At 34.8% G+C, this 21,792-nt stretch overlaps 1 protein-coding gene and 1 non-coding gene across 2 annotated transcripts; one reads left to right on the forward strand and one right to left on the reverse strand.

The window, feature by feature from the left end:
- The first annotated feature begins 3,195 nt into the window (after window positions 1-3,195).
- LOC104222149 (nuatigenin 3-beta-glucosyltransferase-like) lies at window positions 3,196-4,714 on the forward strand. Its single transcript, XM_009773341.2, has one exon. The coding sequence runs from the start codon at window positions 3,209-3,211 to the stop codon at window positions 4,700-4,702; it is 1,494 nt and encodes a 497-aa protein (XP_009771643.1). The 5' UTR covers window positions 3,196-3,208; the 3' UTR covers window positions 4,703-4,714.
- A 9,833-nt stretch (window positions 4,715-14,547) lies between these two features.
- On the reverse strand, window positions 14,548-14,654 carry LOC138874226 (small nucleolar RNA R71). Its single transcript, XR_011401270.1, has one exon. It is a non-coding gene; the product is annotated as a small nucleolar RNA R71 (small nucleolar RNA).
- Window positions 14,655-21,792: the final 7,138 nt, after the last annotated feature.

Consider the following 21,792-nt stretch of genomic DNA (forward strand, 5'->3'; position numbering starts at 1 on the left):
ATATGTTTTTGCACTATAGATGACCTGCTATACTTCATATATTCAATTTATTTTTATGTATTTAATTGTATTCAATGTAATTATATAATTTCTCTGAAGATTGCTATGTTTTCGGGTTGTTTTTAGATTGAGAGTCTTTTTTATAATTGGAAATATAAATTTTGTGTGTTATAATTGAGTTTGAGTTATATTAGGAGTCTATTATGTTAATTGATTCACTATCCATTCAAAAACAACTGAATAGCCCATGAATTGCGCTATTTATGTTATTGTATTCACAAATACATATCGTGAATACAATCGAATACAGTCGAATACAATAATCTGTCTAGCTGTAATCCCCTGTTTCATGTCGTGAATACAGTCGAATACAATAATCTATCTAGCTGTAATCCCCTGTTTCACGCCGAGAAATGCTAATTTATTCATGAATACAATAGCTTAAATACATCGAATACACTCTAAAAAACATGAAAACATAGCTATAGGAAGTAATATAGTAAATAGTAGCTACAACTAGCTAATAACCACTAAACAATAGTAGTTTGTGAAAATGTCTCATAAAACATATCTCAGTTTCTACAAGAAATTAGTCAAATGTATTTGGACCTTATATTGACCACTGAGGCTGTCAAATTTAGCCCAAGCCCAAAATAACCCACCCAACCTGTCCAAGGTTGGCTTGATTATTGACCCGCTAATTTATCGAACTTAGTCCATTCTGATCCAACTCATCTCAACCCATTTAAAGTTGAGCCAATTTTTAGCTCAAATTGATCTATGAGTAACTTTGCCAAAATATATTAGTAATTTTTTTTTGTTTGATATATTATATATGACTAAAAATTTTTTTTATACAATTTATAAGAAGACAACACATTAAATAAAGCTTGAAAAGTGTTGGGCGGGTTGGGCTATGACCCGAAGTTTAGCCCATCTTGACTCAATCCATCTTAGTCCAAGTAACTTTCGGACGGGTCATTTTGACTCAAGCTATTTTTACCCGTCCAAAATCAACCCAACCCGTCCATTTGATACCGTCCCTCAGCCACGTGCTCAAATGACATACTAGGGGTCCCACAATGCATTATTTTATAATCTGTCAATATTATGGTATACCTGGCTTGGTGCACTAACATTAATACATTCATGGGAATGCGGTGAGTAAATTTGTTTACAGTTTTGTTGCACCTTCTCTTCTCTTACCCACAGCCCACAGCCCACAGCCCACTGTCTGATTCCAGCCATGCAAAATTCTGCGGACTTATTAATAAGTGCGAACGTTACAAAACTTCTTTTGTAGTTTTATGGTGCGAAGTGCGAACGTTACAAAACCACCCTCATCTAATTTAGCTAAGGACGGCGATGTTATATATTAATCTGCATTTGAATAAGTCTGTTCCTTGTGCTTAATTATATAATAATAATAATAATAATAATAATAATATTATGTGAAAAAACTATATTCTGAATTTCGGATCTTGTTTCAAATGAAAATAAAGAAGCTTGAAAGATTAGAGAAATAATTTAGTTTCGTTTTGTAGTTTTCCGTTTTTCATATTATTTTTCCTTTTTATTTCTTTCATTTTTTATGTAGGAATATAAAACTTATGCATCGCGTTCCCATGACAAATATTCAAAATTAAAATATGTAGTTTAATTTAGTAAGAATAAAGTCCTAGTACCATTCCATCTTAAATAACAAAAATCATTAATGGGCCAGACCACGTGTCACGCATAGCCTGTTGCAAATCATATAAAAGTACTGAAAATTACCCAATTTCAGCTTCTTTTGTCTCAATATTAATTTACTGCACATTGAAAGTAAGCTACTATCAGAATTCATCCAAACAATTTTTAAGATGAAAACTCCTTATTGAGGTGTTGACAAAAAATAGTATAAGTATTGTACAGATTTGGTGCTGAAATTTTGGGAAGATAAAGACATTTAAATCTATGTTGAGGGGTGACAGAGACACTAATTATAAGCTCAGATATCGCATTCAGCTTCAACTTTTGGGATACAGCGTAAAAGACAACAAAGATTACCTGGAGTTGAGCTTCGAAGTTTGGAAGCTCGTCTCGACATTTATTGCACATTCAGATAGCTACTTCCAAAATTCAGCAATTTTTTTGTATGACTGCAAACCCCTTTATAAGATTCTGTTCAACTTCTGACCACATTGGTAGTTATGAGAGGCGGATTTTAAGTTTACGAGTGTTATTAGAGACGGAGCCAGAATTTAAAGTTTTTGGGTTTAAAATTTTAGTTTTTTTAAGTTGTTGGGTTCTAAATTAATAATTTGAGCATTTAAATATTTTTTTAAAGATAAATATAGAATTTGAACCAAAATTATTAGGATACCCGCACCTTGAATTCTTATAGCAATATCAAGTTAATATACAATAACAACCAAACTAACGAAATGGATTTCAAGCTAAATATTCTTGTATATTTAAAGAACTTTTTAGTATTAAATCAAGGTCAAGACACAAGTTACTGGGTTATTTGCTTATAAAATAATCTTTGCACTTAGGACTCGTTTGGCCACATTTTTTTGCCGATCTTTTTGACAAATATATGTTTGATCATAGATTTTATCTAAACTTTGGCAATTTTCAAAACCCAAATCCCAAAACCAATTCAAGAGCTGGTTTTGACCCAAAACATCACTATTATATTTTTTTATAAATTCTCCCAAACTTTTCTAGTTTATAAAAGATCCTACCATTTATTATTTTGTAATAATACTGCTTCGTGTTCTCGGTCATCTGATAGTATATTATGTAGTTTATTAAAAAAATGATAATTTTGTACCAAATTCATTTATGTTCAAGACTATAGTTTGCGATAATATAATGAATATTATTGATAAAGGTTTTGTTGGGTATTTGTGATAATTTTTAGAACTTGTGGGTATAAGTCATGTTTCATGTTTTTTCATAAAAAAAAGTGAAATATATTTGAAAACTTATGTCCAAATAAATTTTTATCTTCGAACCAAACTTTGCCTAAATCAAATTTTTCAAAACAAATATTGGAATCTATGGGCAAAAGCTGGCTTAGTACTATAATGTTTTCCTTTTCCGGCTAGCTGCATTATTTGCTTATAAAATACAAAGTCCCAACCAGTAACCAGTAATTACTCCCAGCCTTTCTGTTCTGTGACTCGTTTTCTACAGTCATCACTGTAAGTCACCGGCGGCAATGGCACATGTGGTGTTCCTTCCATATACTATGAATAGTCATATAACACCAATAGTACACATTGCTCGACTTTTCGCCTTCTACGGAGGCTTCAAGATCACCATAATTACCACTCCAAAAAATGCTCTCCTCTTTCAATCCTCAGTCGATAAAGACTGTCTCGAATTGGGCAGCAAAATCTCCGTCAAAAAGATTAAATTTCCGGCAGATGAAGCCGGCTTACCGGACGGAGTTGAAAATATTATCGCTAGCCCTTCAATGGAAATAGTTGGCAAAGTATGTTATGGCTTTACGCTGCTCCAAAAACCCATGGAACAGTTAATTCGGCAGCTCAATCCTCAATGCATTGTCTCCGACATGTTTTTTCCTTGGACTGTTGATTTAGCTGAGGAGTTGAAAATTCCGAGGTACTCTTTTCAACCTGCAAATTTTATTCATCAATGTGCCTGGCATTTTCTTAAGGGATACACACCTCATATGAAAGTGGCTTCGGATTCTGAGCGTTTCTTGATCCCTGGCTTACCGCACGAGATCAAAATGAAACGCTCAGAAATAGAAGATTTCCTTATTGAGGAGACTGGTTTCAGTCCGATGGTAAATGAAAACCTAGAAGCTGAACTTCGTAGCTATGGCATTATTCATAACACTTGTTCTGAGCTCGAACCTGGTTATGCCGAAGTCTATGAAAAAGTTAGAGGGAGAAAAGGTTGGCACATTGGCCCCCTCTCTCTGTTTATCAACAAACTGGAATGTGTAAAAAGTTCAAAAGAAATTTCAAACTCCAATTCCTCTTCTGAAACTTGGAAAGGTTACAGTGATTGTTTGAATTGGCTTGAAAAACAAGAACCCAACTCTGTGCTCTATGTTAACTTTGGGAGCATGGTGAGATTTTCCAATGATCAGCTTAGGGAAATTGCATTAGCATTAGAGGCTACAAATTGTCCATTTATTTGGGTGGTAAGAGAGCAGGAGAAAAATCAAGAAGACGGCGAGAACGATCATTCTGATTGGTGGCCTAATGATTTAAAAGAAAATATTGTAAAAAAGAATAAAAAGGGATTAATTATCCAAGGTTGGGCGCCACAAGTATTAATCTTGAAACATCGCGCAATTGGAGGATTCTTGACTCATTGCGGTTGGAATTCAATACTAGAAGCATTAACAGTAGGTGTACCATTGATTACATGGCCTTTATTTTCAGAGAATTTTTATAGTGAGAAGCTTCTGGAGCAACTTGGACTTGGAATCGGAGTCGGAGCAGATGTGTGGAATTCGGGTTTTATTGTGTCGAGTCCGGTGGTTCCAAAAGAGAAATTGGAGGTTGCCGTCAAGTGTTTGATGTGTGACTCAAAGAAAAGTAGGGAAATTCGAGCAAATGCTAAGTTAATGGCACAAAAGTTGAAGGGTGCTACTGAAGAAGGTGGTTCATCTCATTTGCAGCTCATTGCGTTGATTGAGGAAATCAAGCGTTGTGCTTTCAAGAATTCCTCTTAGAAATGTATCTTCAATTTTAACACTGCTTGAAATAAAACTAGTATTAGTACTCGCGTGGATACGCGGACATTAATCATGTCAAATATTTAAGTTATTTTGATTGTATATAAATAGTCTTAAAATTTACTTTCTCAGTAAATATAGATAATCATTAGATATTAATTACATAAAAAAATTTATCATTTTTGCCGGTGTCATTGGATCCTAAAAATAGTCAGGAAGCAAAATAATAACTCATATTTATGGCAAAACAATCAAATGTTGAGACAATAAATGACTCTTTCGATATTTACTATTACTTAAATTCTTATTTGGTGTGTTGATATCTCTTAAAAAATATTTTTTTCTTAAAATTTCAGTTTCTAAAACATTATTTTTCAATAATAATTATTTTTATAATAATGTAATTGAAAATATTATTCTTAATTCAAAACTCATTTCAGTTGGCTATCTAAAAATATAAAAAAATTCTTTAGCTAGTGAATTTTTTTAATCCATTTCGATATTTGACATTAACCATGTTAAATATCTGAGTTATTTGAATTATATGGAAATAACCTTAACATTTAAACCTTCTAAATAATTATAGATAATCGTCAGATATTAATTAAGAAACACCATATGAAAAAACACTAACATTTTCTCAATTCTCGTAGTGATAATTTTATTTTTGCACTATTCTCATTGGTGTCATTGGAACTTAAAAATAGCCACAAAGTGAAATAGTAACTCATATTTATGGAAAAGCACAAAGGTTGACATGGTATAAACGATTCTTTGATTACGACGTGACTCTTATACTACGACTTGAACTCTTAGTTGGAATGATTTTATCTTTCAAAAAATATTTCTATTTTGAAATTTCAATTTCTAAAACTTTATATATATTATTATAATAATTATCTATATAATGATGCAAGTGAAGATATTATTCTTAATTTAAAATTTAATTTAATCGGCTATCTAAAAATTTAAATGATTCTTTGGCCGGATTTATTTCAGTATGACTCCACTTTAAGTTTATCGATATCTCTAAACCCAGAATTTGAATTTTTAATATCCTATATATACAAAAATTCTCTTTAAATTATTAAATATTAAATTAGTTGATCATTTTTATAAAACATTACATATATTGTCTTAAAATTGTCGAGTAGTTTATCTTTCGACACCATACTTGGCATAACCTCAATGCAAACTACTCAAATTGCATTCCAATTCAAATTCAAATATCATATGGGTTTGTTAGTAATAGTGATTTTTTAAAAACGACACATAATGTAAAAAAAAAAAAAAATTCAAAGATATTCTTATCTTATAATCTATGTATTTGAGTTGAAAAAAAAAATTATTTGAAATTGATGAGATTAACTTTCAAATTTTTTATACTCAACAAAGATGAAACATAAGAAGAAATTTGTTGTCATCTTTTATTTCTCGTTTCTAGATTTTTCTAATATTTTTTTCAATATTTATTTTCTTTTATCTTATTTTTTATGTCATTATTTCTATTGTTACAAAAAATTAATTTATTTCACTATAAAATGATGAGTTTTAATAAAAATTGTCTACATATGAACTTTAATTATATTCTTAGTCTTTGGTTGAAATTATTTCATATTTTTCTTTTGGCTTTATCTAATCAGCTAAATAGGTGCTCACTCGACCACTTAAATTTAAAAAATTGAATGATGTGTTATTTATATATAATCCATATATAATATGTGTATAACCGTGTGTTGTCGGTATATCATCTATTTATATTAGTTATAAGAAGTAAACAATAAATATGGCCGGATATTATGTAAATATTCCATAAGATTTCGATTTTTGAGTTTATCCATCATATAACTTCTATTATAATAATTTTAAAACTCCCTACTAATGTTCAAAAATATCTTATCTTTTTATTATCTTTGAATTAAAAAAAACAAAAAAAAATTGAAATAATTTATTTACATTAAAAAAAATATATATCACGTTATACCAATTTTTTCTTTATATATACTCTTTGTTATACTTAAAAGTCGCTATAGAAACTATCAATTAGAAACTAATTTATCTCTTGTTGAGTTTGAAAAAAAAACCTTTCACATAATCTAATGATTCAAAACTAATATTCTTCAATGAAAAAAATAGTATACCCTTGCAATATTGGCTTGACTACAGCTAAATGAAGGGGTTTCAGCTTATACTCTTCAATTTCTTGAATGTGCTAAATTAAAATTAATGATAGCAATTCCATAGCCAAAGTTTTGTTATTTGTTTGATGTCCATTTGTGCAAATTGACTTTTCAAACAAATATTCTACAAGAAGAAAAAAGAAACAACTTTATTTTTTTAATATTAACTAATTTTGTGATGTTTCTTTCTCCAGCATGTATGTTTACTTTATTATATATGTAAGTAAACTTTATTTGGTTTTGTAAACTCTTTTTTGTTATTTAGATAAACATAGACGTGTGCCCTATATATTATATTTATTTTCAAATCTAGCTACAGTGTTTCAAAGAACTATACTTATAAGATTTTAAATGTGAAAGAGTTTTATAGTTATATGGAGTAGTTTTTTTTGCTAGAGGCAAAGTAGTATTTAAATAATTATAAAAAATAATAAAAGTTCCTAACATGATTGCATATGATCATTAACCGAATTAAGTATGATAACATGATAAAAAAAAGATAAATTTTATTTTTAATTTAAATTTAAATTTTAGAACTTTATCTATAAATTCAAAATTATCTTTTAATTCAAATTCCGTATATATATATATATATATATATATATATATATATATATATATATATATATATATATATATATTTGTATTTAACTAAAATAGTCAAATATAAAATAAAGTTACCATAAACTATTGATATTTATTAGCTTGCCACTTGGCTTAACCATAATGTCAATTATATATGGTAACTTTCTTGCTTTAATATATATATATATATATTGTCACAATTTGCATGTTTTTAATTTTCTTTAAGAGTATGGACACCTGCTAATTGGGTTTGGTGTAATTACTTCAATAATTATAAAGGCTAGTAATTACGTAATAATTATGTAATATAAAGGCTACATGATATAATAATTATTTAGATCGATTTGTTTGGTGTAATGTAATTACAATGTAATTACATATGTCATGTTTGGTTACAAAGTATAATTACATAATTAAGTATTGTTTTAAAACAAAATTAACAATAAAATAAAATAAGTTTTAAGCTGGACAAATAAATGAGCTTTAATGTGTGATATATATATTGTCACACCCCCTTTTTTAACCACTACCTTCACTAAACCCTCTTAAATAAATAAAAAGATTTAGTAAAGCTTGAAAAGGATTTTCAATTAGACAGTGACAAAAAATTGTGTTCAAAAGGATTAATTCAGAGTCGCCACCTGACATTTGATTTCGGTGTGTCAGGTCATCGTTTTTTCTAAAAAATATTTGTTTTTCCTTTCAAAAAACTTGAGACTCCAAAACTAAATCTGCACCAGAGATTCGGGTAAGGGGGTTCATTTGACTCGGGAAGAAGGTGTTAGGCACTCCCCAAGTCCCGTAACTAGTACGGTTGCATACTTGATCAAGTCGGTTTTTAAAATATTCAGATTGAGATAGAAACACACAAAAAGCTAAAATTAATACAGAAGAGGTTCGAAGTTGTCCCTACCTAAGAAAATAAAAATAAAAATAAAAAGTTAAAGTAAAATCCTATATACTAATATATACTATGCTCTTTCATAAAGTTCGTCATGGCCTCCAAATACATGATACTACGGGGCATACTTCGGATAAAAATATACAAATCCTTCGAGGCATTCCCCGGATAAATTCAACTAAGGGAACGACCTCTCATCTTTGAAAATAAATAAAGCATCCTAAAGTTTGCCTACCCGGGTGTGGCCGGCCTAAACATGCTCCCAGCGAAAGTGTCAAACAAAATAATAACTCAAACTACAACTCAGTTGAATAAAATGACATGGTAAAATAAATAATTCAAAGCTCAAACGACAATCACATCCGATGTAAAACCCAGAACGTCATTCCACATTTACTTTAATGTCATTTTAACCCAAACCACTGTTTTGCTTTAATTCATTCCCGAGTCAACCCATGAACCATAAATTATTTTAGGCATCTTGTATCTTAATTCCAAATTAGTCATTTCAATATACTAGTATCAAGTGAGGGCACTACATAGGCAAACAAGGAAAATTAAATTGAAAGCCATGACAAACTCAATGGAGATTTTTATCAAACCACAAGCACCAAATAGAACATCAAAACATCATTAATTGACTAAAGAAAGGGGTGGGAAAAAGACCTCAAAGAGAACTTTGTCAGTTTAGCAATGCCGTATGAATAGAAATCCGGACCGAAAACCTTGAATGCGGCAACCTTGACGAACTCGAATTCGACCACAACGAGCTTCAAACCACTAACCAAAATCAGCAAACTTCCGAACCTCAAGCAAATACCGTGATTTTTAATACCAAAACCAGAATCAAAAATGAAGAAATAGAAGCTCTTTTATATATATATTTTCTGTAATTTCAAGTAAATTAAAATCTGAGTTTGCAACTACAAAAGATCTCTTGTTTCTTGATCCCCTATTTTCCCGTTTGTTGCTGCCTTCTCACGTCGATGGATGTGAGGTTACTGATGGGAGGAGGGAGTGTTGAGGGTGGTTGTTCGATGTGTTTGGCGGTGGACGGCTGTCTAGGGTTCTTAGTGGAGTTTCGGCGGCGGCTGTTCAGGAGGAGACGACTGTGTATGTCGTGTTAGAGGCTGATGGTCGTCGGCTGCTTATGGTTTGGAGGTAAAGAGAGTTGCGGCGGCGATGGGGTCTTCTTCGGCGCTGTGGTGGTGTGAGTGTGGATTTCCGACGGGTTTGAGAGGAGGGAGTGGGGTGACAGGCAGCGGCTATGAAGGTTCAAGGATTTCCGGCGAGTTTTGGGCGTGGAGGAGGCGACTGTGAGCTGCTTCTTCTTTAGGGTGGGCTACTAGGTTTTTTGGGGTGAAGATGAAGCTAGGGTTTTTTCATTGTTCTCTAGGGTGTGTCTTCCAAGGTTCAAGAAGAAGGGTTCGAGAAGGGTTAAAGAAGAAGGGGGTAATGGGCTAGGTCTTGTTGGGTTTTCAAATTGGGCTCAAAGACTAAAAATCAATAGCAAAATACTACTAGAATACTAGTAATTGACTTTAAATAACATAAAATTTATATTGATATGAAACCATCATTTTTCAAAAATTATATATTTTAATGAAAGCAGAGAAAAGTTAATTAGAATGATAGCAAACTTAGATTAATATTACTACAAAAGACTAATGGCCTTAACTTAAATAGAAAGATAAAAGATAAAATTGAAAAATATTTTTGTATTTTCGAATTTTATGTTCTACTATTAGACTAAAAGTGAAAAATAGGCTAAATCCTATTAAAATAAAAATAAGTAAATATTTTTAAAAATACTACTTTTAAAAGTTGTGCGAGTCAAAAATTACGTGCTTATATATATATATATATATATATATATATATATATATGTATTAGAAATATTAACAATAATTTATGTATTACTCATAGGTATTGAAAAGTAACCTGGTAATTACACCAGGTATCTTACCATCTGTTCTCATCGACTCATCGTCTTCTTGAAATTGAAGAGTATAATTAGGCTTCCTAAATTATATTTCCTCCGGTTCAAAATAAGTGATTTTTTGGATGTTTGCACACAAATTAAGAAATCCAGCTTTTAACATTAATTAACAATGGAATTGACCATATTAACTTTTACTATCTCATATAAATACTCCTAACACATATTCCAATACTATTTACTCCAAGGACAATGTAGGAAAAAAATAATTAATTCATTCTTGAAATCTGGAAAAAGCACTTATTTTGGACCACAAGAAAAAGACCAAAAAATCACTTATTTTGGACCGGAGGGAGTATTTAATTACACGCATGCAGACCAAACGTTCCATAAATAATCTGCAGTCTCATTTATAGTAGGAACTCTACAAAAGCTTCAATGCAATGCAAACTTCATTTATTATCTTTACTCAATTGTTAGTTCTTCAATGGCTGACAACAATAAATTCGTAAGAAACCCAATGCAGAGATTCTTTTGGCATCTAAAAGTAAACGACACATTCTACTCCACCCTTTAGTTCTTATTTGCTTCGATGAAACTTATGAGTTTCGGATTCTAAGTTTTCATTTGGCCATATTTTGGTTTTATTTTAAAAAGAAATGGAAAACATTGTCTGTTTATGCGATCGTTTTGTCTAGCCCTACTAGCGATTTATGTTATGTTTCACACTTTTACATAATATTTGTGTTACTGCTTTTCCATTTATTTGTTGTCTCTCACGTTGTTGATATTAGTTTTCGGATTTTGTTGTCACAGATCTATTATTTCTGAGCCGAGGGTCTCCCGGAAACAACCTCTCAATCCCCTCCAGGGTAGGGGTAAGGTCCGCGTATATTCTACTCTCCCCAGACTCCACTGGTGAGATTTTCAAGACAACTTCAAAAACTCTTTTTTTAGTTTTAATAAAATCTATGTCCAAACGCCAGCTAAATCTTTTAAGTTTTTGAGTTCTAAATTAATAATTTATACATGTTTAATAAATTTCATAAGATAAATACATAGTTTGGACCAAAACTACTTAATTACACTGAACATGTAAGTTCTACTCTCTCTCCGCCCTGCTTCAATGGCACTCTATAGTCTATTGTATAAATGACCTGCCACCTTAACATGGAGTCTACAAGTATCCCCAAAATGGCTAGCTCCGCCACAAAACAACTTATTTGGATGGTTGTTATATATTGTATTGCATCGTATTGATGTTTTAATTATAATATTTGTCACCAAACGAATTATTTTTTCACCTTAATTTTTATATGCCTTTTAAATACTTCGATTTATTAGTTATTATGATTTGTAGTATCTTTTACAAAGTTTTTAAATATATTAATTTTATTTATTTATAAATATATGATCAAAATTAATAAGTTTGAATCTCGAAAAATAAAATTCCAACTGCCAACTTCATACCAACTTCACATTAGTTGTCGTCTGCTCTCAAGGAGCCACCCACTCCAAATCCAAACTTTGTTGTTGTTGAATAGAATTCAAGTCAATAAGGTTCTCAAAGAAATGTTTTGCTTTTTATACTATAATAATAGTATAAAAATCTCTGAGAGTTAACTTCACGTTGAAGGAACCAAATAATAATACTATAATAATAGGTCATTAAACCAAAACAATGATATTGTTATATGTAGACTCTAAAATTATAGCTTACCTAAAATGAGGAAAAAACAAAACAATAGAAGTGCCTTCAATCTTTATAACTTTGCACCATAGATAAAGTAGGCGTTTGGACATAAAATTCAAGATTTTTTTTTTTCAAATATAGAATTTCAATAAAATTTAATATGAAAATGAAGTTGTGTTTGGTTATGAATTTTACAATATCTTTGGATGTATTTTTTTTTTTAAAATCATGAAATATAATTTATACCCCATAATTTTTAAAAAATATCAAAACTACCCCGACTTGATTATTTTACTTGAAACAAACAATCAAACATGTTGAATGTTCAACTGTACGAACAATCTTTACTAGTTTGCAGTGGCTCCTTCAAATAAAAAATTATAGATCTCAAAAGCGGATGTCAAAATATAGTCCAAGGCCACTCAATCAGATGGTGAAGGGGCAAATGAAGGTCAATAATGCAAACATAGTTAAACTCAATTGTAGCTACTTGATGTGTGGCTATAATTCATGGTTTTGCACATTTTATTCCTTGCGTTTTACATGCTTTAATGTTAAATTACACTTTGTTTGAGCGTAATGGACTCTATTTTATGTGTAGGTGCATCAGAAATAAAAGTAGAGCTAAAGGGATGCTTAAACGTCAAAAGTGCGATGGAGAACGGTAAAAAGGAGAAGCCGGGTAAAAGCCAGCTCGACCGGGCTTTAGCCTGGTGAGGCCAGCTTAAAGCCAAGACCAACCAGGCGTTAGCCTGGCAACACCAGCTTAAAGCTAGGCCTAGCCAGGCGTTAGCCTGGCGACGCCAGCTTAAAGCCAGGTTGAGGCTTAAGCTGGCATTATCCAGGCGACGCCAGGCCCACTCTGAGTTTTAAAGGTTTTAATTACTTCCCGGCTTGACTAGGAGTTGATCTACACATTGAGAGCTTGTCTCAAACATATAAATAGACACAAAAATGCCACTTTGAAGGACTTTTGCAACCGGAAGCAAGAATAGCTTGTGGAACACTACTTGGGAGTTAGATTCATTAATTTCTACATCTCTTTATCCTTACTCTGTAATTTAGTTATGCAAATTACTTTGGATATTTGTACTATGAGTATAAGTAGCTAAACTCATAATCTAGGATTTTGATGGAACCTGTCGAAGGATGATTTTCTCATTACGTTAATATAGATTTGCCATAGTATACTCTCTATTTGTTCAACTATATGCTTATTGCTATTGATTGAAGGTGTCCTCAATTAATTGTTCCTATTTAGTGTGCATTACTTGTGAGAGTGCATATTTAGGTAGTTGTTGAACATCATCACTCCTAACGTATTTGAGGGATCAATACGAATGGTTTAAAGGTGGGATTAGGGATAACGAAACCTTGAGTGCGATCTAAGTGAGCTGAACTTAAAGTTAGCTAGCGTAATTTAGGAGAATATGTCTAGTATATTGTTTTAATTACTTGGGAGAGAGTTACGACAGTCAGAGTGCTCATGATAGATAGAGAAGACTTAGGCAAATTTATAGCAAACATAGCGGAAACGATTCCGATAATAGGGGAAATCAGAACCTTAGATCATTCCAATTCTTGTTTACAAATCGTTCATAGTTAGTTATTAATTACTGCATTTTTATTACGTAATATTTAGTTAGTAAACATCCAATCTGTTACTTAAATATCTTCGAAGATTGAATACGTGAATTTCTATGAGTCCAATAGATGTGATTGATAGGTTAATTCCCTGTGGGATTCGACTCTGGACTTGTTAAACGGAATATATTTGCAACGACCGCTTTGTCCTTTTTATAAGGCATAGTTTGGCGTGATCAAATTTTGGCGTCGTTGCCAGGGAATTAACGGTGTTATTAATTGCAGTTAAAAGAAGTGCAAAAATTCTTAGTGTAGTCAATTTTCTTCAATTTAAACTGAATATATTGAAATTCTAACGTTTGTAGTTTTAGGTATTACAGGTGCATGCCTAGAAAATCCTCAAGAATTGGTGAATTATTTGAAGCATTATCAGATCCTGAGAAAGTTTTCAAGGCATTGAATCATGCAAACAAGAAAGGCAAACTACAACAGAACTCAACAGAACTAATTGAACCAGACATGGGAGACGAAGTAAACAACAGAAATAATGGGGATAACCCAAACAATTAGGGTGTGGTGCCGCTTGTGCCAGAAGTAGCATTGTATGATTGGGCACAACCCACTGCTGACAACTTAGCAACTGCAATTGTAGTCCCTCAGATACAAGTAAAATCATTCCAAATCACAAATAACATGCTACATTTGTTGTAGAACAAGGGACTGTTCTCTAGGTCATACGTTGAAGATCCTCAGCAGTATCTGAAAAATTTTCTATCCATTTGTGCCACGCAGAGGCAACATAACGTGACACCGGAAGCAATACGACTGTTGTTGTTTCCATTCTCAATGACGGGAGTGGCTCAGACTTGGCTTAATTCACTCCCTATAAACTCCATCACTACTTGGGAGGAATTATTCAAGCAATTTGTGAACAAATTTCACCCACCCAACAAGACTGCTCAACAAATTGATGAGATATTGAACTTAAGACAGAAACCAACAGAGACATTACAAGAAACGTGGGAGAGGTTTAAGGGTCTGCTGGTTACGTGTCCACATCATGGTATTCCGGAAAAAATGTTAGGGTAGAGGTTTTACATGGGTTTGGCAGATAACTTGAAAGCTAATATTGATGGTTCAGCAGGTGGAGCATTTTTGAGCAAAACATTTAGAGAAATCAAGATGCTACTTGACAAGATGGCGCAAAACTCAGGATGGACGACAAGAAACACTCCAATCACTCCTGTGGTTCACTTAGTGACTTTAGACCCGACTAACTCCATAGCTGAAAATATGGCCACTCTACTGACACAAATGAGCATCCTCACCAAAAAGGTTGATGAATTAGGCCAGAAGCAACCGGTACACTTAGTTGATGCAACTAATGGGGGCTTATCTACATCATGCATTAATCAACCATATGTATGCTCATGGAGTGCGGAAGGTGATAACCAACAATATTAGGAAAACATGAATTATGTGGCCAACTATAGGGGACAGAGGCTAGGTGGTCAGAATTGGGGTCAGCAGAATCAACAATATAGACAAGCTCAGCAGCAGTACAACAACAACAATACTATTGGGGTTATGCGACCACAAGGCCAAGTGGTGCTTTACTAAAGGCAATAGAGTTACAACCAACAAAATCAGTAGCAGGCTTATCAATAGCCTCAACAACAACAGACTGTGAGACACAAAAATTGGTTTGCTAAACTTGAGGGAATGATGCAACAAGTGATAGGGTCCACTGGAAAACTAACTGATAGAGTAGACTCACATGAATCAACGATAAAGAATATTGAGATCCAATTAGGCCAGATTTCGATGGCTTTAAATAATCGTCCCCATGGGACGTTACCTGCAGATACACAAATCAATCCTAAAGAGTAGGGTCTGAAGCAGCTTATGGTAGTGAGTCTCCGAAATGGTAGATATCTAAGTCTGGAGCAAGAAATTGCTCGCGAAAGCAGACCGATTGAGACATTGGTGCCAGTACCCATTGAGATAGATGATTCAGCTGGGTTAACTAAGGTGACGGTACAACATGCGCAAGAGAACGCCAATAAAGAACAAGAGGTTTTGAAAGAGACTGAGGTTGCACCGGAACTGATAGTATAAGCAGTGCCTGAACAAGAAAAAAATCAAATCATAGGGAAGAAACGACCTCCAACACCATTCCCACAGAGATTGACCAAGTATCAGAAAGATGAGCAGTACAAGAAATTCTTGGAGATGTTAAAGCAAATTTAGGTAAATATTCCATTGATTGATGTTTTAAAAGAGTTGCATGGTTATACGAAAATGATAAAGGGCTTGATGTCCCATAAGTTCGACTTTCAAGACTTGTCCACGGTTACACTGACTCAGACATGCAGTGCTATTGTGACAAGACCCATAGCTGAGAAGCTGTCTGACCCAGAAGGTTTCACAATCCCTTGCACAATGGGTAACTACGTATTTTCTAAGGCACTGTATGATCTGGGGGCAAGCATAAACCTCATGCCCCTAGCTATCTACAAAAGACTAGGCATTGGGAGAGCTAGACCCACATCTATGTTACTACAGCTAGATGACTAGACAGTGAAGAGGCCCTCTGGTATTCTTGATGATGTGTTAGTTCAGGTTGGGAAGTTTGTGTTCCCAATAGATTTTGTTATTCTAGACTGTCGGATGATGAGGAAATTCGCATAATTTTGGGAAGACCATTCTTGGCCACTAGGAAAGCTTTAATTGATTGTGAAACTGAAGAGCTCAAAATGAGATTAAACGACGAAGAGATAACATTCAACGTGCAAAAATCTATGCAGAGATCAAGTGAATTTTCTAATTGCTCTCTAATAGATGCAGTGGATGTAGTTTTGGAGGAGGAAGATGAGGAATTGAACACTAAAGACCCTCTAGCAGCCTATCTCATAAACTTAGATGAAGCTAACGGTGAAGACTTCGCAGAGTGGGTACTTGCTCTTGAAGGCCAAGGTTTTTGGAGAAGGGAGCTTGAATTTGAGCCTTTGCACTTAGAGGAAAGAAAAACTCCTCCAGCTAAGCCATCGATAGAAGAGCCACTAAAGTTGGAACTGAAGCCACTGCCATCCCATCTCAGGTATGCATTCTTAGGACCTAACTCAACTTTACATGTTATTATCTCATCTAGTTTATTAGATGTGCAGCAAGAATAGCTTTTGCAGGTACTGACTGAGTGCAAGACTACAATTGGGTGGACCATTGAAAACATTAAGGGGATCAGCCTGGCCTTCTATATGCATAAGATTTTACTAGAAGATGGGCACAAACCTTCCAGAGAACATCTAAAAAGGATGAACCCCAACATAGAAGAAGTGGTGAAGAAAGAAGTGATTAAGCGGTTAGATGCGAGAATCTTATTCCCCATCTCTGACAGCAACTGGGTTAGCCCAGTTCAGTGTGTGCCAAAAATGGGAGGTATGATGGTAGTGAAAAATGAGAAGAAAGAATTCATCTCTACACGAACAGTCACAGGCTGGCGAATCTGTATGGATTACAATAAGTTGAAACTGGCTACCAAAAAAGACCATTTCCCACTGCCATTCATTGATCAGATGCTAGATAGATTGGCAGGGAGGTCCCACTTTTGCTTTCTGGATGGGTACTCAGGGTATAATCAGATCTCTATTGCCCTGGAGGACAAAGAGAAAACATCGTTCACATGTCCTTATGGAATCTATGCTTTTCGGCAAATGTTGTTTGGCCTGTACAACGCACCTGCCACATTCCAAAGGTGCATGATGACCCTCTTTACGGATATGGTAGAGGAAATAATAGAGGTTTTCATGGATGAATTCTCAGTGGTGGAGAATTCATTCAATGACTGCCTTATAAACTTGAGAAGAGTATTGAAGAGGTGTATCGAGACGAATCTGGTACTCAACTAGGAAAAGTGCCATTTCATGGTGCAGGAAGGTATAGTTTTAGGGCACTTAGTGTCAAGTAAAGGCATCGAGGTAGATCGTGCAAAGGTTAATGTGATAGAGAAGCTTCCACCACCCACTTCCATCAAAGCTATCAGAAGTTTCCTTGGGAACGCCAATTTCTATAGGAGATTTATAAAAGATTTTTCCAAAATTGCTAACTCCTTATGTAAATTGCTTGAAAAAATCACCTTTTTGTGTTTTCTGATGATTGTAGGGTAACATTTGAGGAATTGAAGAAGAGACTGGTAAATCACCTATGATAGTTTCCCTTGATTGGGAGAAACCATTTGAGCTGATGTGTAATGCGAGTGACTATGCTATGGGAGCTGTTCTAGGGTAGCGCAAAGATAAAATCGTGCATCCATTATACTATGCAAGTAGAACGTTAAGTGGAGCCCAACTAAATTACACTATGACCGAGAAGGAGATGCTGGCAGTAGTGTTCGCATTTGACAAGTTCAGGTCATACCTGATAGGCTCAAAGGTAATTATTTATACTAACCATGATGCTCTCAGGTACTTAATCGAGAAGAAGGAGTCAAAACCACACCTAATTCAATGGGTGCTACTACTGCAAGAATTTGATTTGGAAATCCGTGACCGAAAGGGAACAGAGAACCAAGTAGCTGATCATTTGTCTAGGATGGAAGAAGATGAGAAAAAGGTTGAGGTAGAAGAGATTCTGGAAACCTTCCCAGATGAATAACTACTAGCCACGAGTCTTGAGGAAGCGCCATAGTATGCAGAGATTGCAAACTACCTGGCGAGCGGTATTATTCCTTATGACCTTTCCTCTGTCTAAAAGAAAAAGTTCTTTCGTGATTGTCACATGTATTATTGGGATGAGCCTTATCTGTTCAGGATTTGTATTGATAACATGATCCGAAGATGTATCCCCGAGATTGACCAGTCTTCTATTTTGTAGGCATGTCATGCGTCACCATATGGTGGACACTTCGGGGGAGTAAGGACAACTGCGAAAGTATTAGAGTCGGGCTTCTACTGGCCAACATTGTTCAAAGATGCACATTTATGGATAAAGGGGTGTGATGAATGCGAACAAATCGGGAATATTTCCAGCCAACATGAGATGCCTATGACCCCAATTCAGGAGGTAGAAGTGTTTGATGTATAGGGCATAGATTTCATGGGGCCTTTCGTTAGCTCATATGGAAACAAATACATACTCGTCGTTGTGGACTACGTGTCCAAATAGGTGGAAGCTGCATCACTCCCTACAAATGATGCAAAGGGAGTAACTGGTTTTTTGATAAAGAACACATTCACCCGATTTGGCACGCCAAGGGCAATAATAAGTGACAGAGGCACTCACTTTTGTAATTTAGCCTTCGCGAATTTGTTAGAGAAGTATGATGTACGCCACAAGGTGGCCACCCCATATCATCCACAAACAAGTGGGCAAGTGAAAGTCCCGAATAGAGAAATAAAGAGTGTGTTGACTAAGACTGTGAATGCTACTAGAACAGATTGGGCGAGAAAATTAGATAATGCACTTTGGGCTTATCGAGCCACTTTCAAAACTCCAATCGGCATGTAGCCATACTAGTTAGTGTTTGGGAAGGCGTATCATTTACCGATGGAGTTGGAGCATAGAGCTTGGTGGGCGTTGAGATAGTTGAATCTTGATATTGACGTTGTGGAAACAAGTAGAGTAACAGAGTTAAACAAGCTTGATGAGTTCCGATATCACGCTTTGAGAGCACACGATTATACAAGGAGAGAATGAAGATGATACGTGATAAAAATATTATTGAGAGAAGTTTTAAACCTGGAGATACGATATTGCTATACAACTCAAAACTGAGGTTATCTCTGGGTAAATTAAAATCACGATGGTCAGGGCATTTTCGTGTGGTTGAAATTCACCCCACGGGTGCTGTAGAGATTGCTGCGAATAATGACTCCTGCACGTTCAGAGTCAATGGGCACAAATTAAAACATTATGTGGGCGTGGATGAAGTAAAGGTAGTGTTAGTGACCCATTTGATCGAGCCTCTGATGTTGAGGGTACTTTAAATACGCTTAACTATGTCGTGCTGCGATGTTAAATCAAGCACTTTATGGGAGGCAACCCATTGATCTGTTGTATTCATCGTTCCACGATGTTAACTAAGGCACTTGTTGGGAGGTAACCCAATTTGTAGTTGATTTTTAGTGTAGTTAGAATTTTTCTTTTTTTTAGATACTAACAAGTTTGCAGGTTAGTTTGGGCTAGTTGAGCAAGGTTTAAACGTCACGCAAAGTCAGGAAAAATGCCAGGGACAACCCGACCTTAGGCTGGCGTTGCCTGGCTAAAGCCAGGGTCAGCCAGGCCTTAGGATGGCATCGCCTGGCTAAAGCTAGGGTCAGTCAGGCCTTAAGATGGCGATGCCTGGCTAATGGCAGGGTCAGCCAGGCCTTAGGCTGGCGACGCCGGGCCAATGCCAGGTAGGTAATTTTGGCCCTCTTTGAGTTATTTCTCTTTATTTTGGTCAAAACAAACATCACAAACACGCAATCACTCGCTGAACACTCTACAAAGCAAACCCTAACCTCACCTCAACCAACACACACCAACCTCTACAAGAAATTTCACAAGAACACAAACACATTGCACAAATTGCTTGTTCACCCACACACAATCACCATCCAAATAGAGGTCAAGTTTATTGTAAGAAAAATGAGTATATAATATTGACTAAGAACAAGAAGGACAGAAGAACAACTTATCAAAAATACTATGTCGTGGCAAGCCACTGCCTTGAAAGCGATTTCGGCCTGACTAGGTGCAAATCGTTAAGGTCGGTCGCTCCCCAAGGTTCCACAGCACCTCCAAACACGTTCACTCGTGGCTGGAGGTTTAGAATTTGCACAAAACAGTTGCCCAGAAAGAAGAGAAGATGAAGGTATTTTCTGTAGTTGTTACAGAAATTAAAGAATATTGTAGGAAGAAAAGTAATGATTAGCAAGATGGATTCTTGGTTAAGATTTTGTAATTATGATGGCTAATCCATAACCTATTTATAGGCAATTAAGGAGGTTGCATGTATGACAAGTGTTGAGAGTCTTTTGACGCTTGTCCCATTATATTAGTCCACTTGGCTCCAATATTGACAAGTGTATCTTGTCTTCCATGCATGAAGACATATGGTAGATTTGCATAGTCATTTGTCAAAGCCATTCAACACTTGTCTTTAAGGCTTCATCCAAGAGGCCACTTGAAAATAGATAGGACATTTGAAAAACAAATAAAAAACTCATGGCTATTGGTTGTAAATGGAATTTCAAAAAGAAATTGTTGAATTTGCATTATGAATAATTCCAACTATCCCCCACTAATGCAAAGACAAAAATAGAATAATTCTGGGTAAAAGAATGAACTTGCACTTAAGTGTCAATATCTTTCGATTTGAATTGACACGTAGTGAAATGAGGCAACAACTAACATCCACAAAGTGAAGTACTCTTGAACTGAATGGACATTAGTTGAGACCCCCACAACACGTACTATATCCTTAATTTTATGCAAACTCTGCGATACTAACAAAGTGCTTTTATGGTCATGCACATACATTGGGTCTCATGAGTGCTCTAGAAAGACATCCCAAGTCTTTCATAAAAGGCGACCGCACCTTTACACTCACGTAGGTGATTCCATCAAGTCTATCTACACATAGACTACCTTAAAGCTATGGAATCATTAAGAGAAAAATAAGCTCAACCTTATAAAGCACTACTACCACCCTATAGGGATAGGAAATATAGTGCATATTGAGGTCTCATATGGCTTCGTTTGACCACAAACGGGTATCCACCATACTTCCTCAATCCATGGACTTTAGCCCCATCCCCCCGTTGTTTCAAGGACAACTCTCCTTGCCAAACCCTTGGTTAAAGGATCCGCCAAATTTCTTTCGGATCTTACATATTCTAAGGAAATAACATCATGTTTCAACAATTGTTTTACCGAACCATGCCTAATGCGGATATGTCTTCTTTTTCCATTGTAAACACTATTTTTAGCAATTCTAATTGCCTCCTGTGAGTCATAATGTAGAGAAACTAGTGAAGCTTGTCTTCCCCACAAAGGCACGTCTGCCAATAAGTTTCTCAACCACTCGGTTTCTTGCCCTGCCAACTCAAGAGCAATAATTTTAGACTCCATAGTAGATCATGCTATACAAGTCTATTTTGAAGACTTCCATGAAATAGCACTTGCACCCAAAGTAAACACGTAGCCACTGGTGGAGCTAACTTC

The sequence above is a fragment of the Nicotiana sylvestris genome, chromosome 7, assembly GCF_000393655.2.
Source record: "Nicotiana sylvestris chromosome 7, ASM39365v2, whole genome shotgun sequence".
Lineage (NCBI taxonomy): Eukaryota > Viridiplantae > Streptophyta > Magnoliopsida > Solanales > Solanaceae > Nicotiana > Nicotiana sylvestris.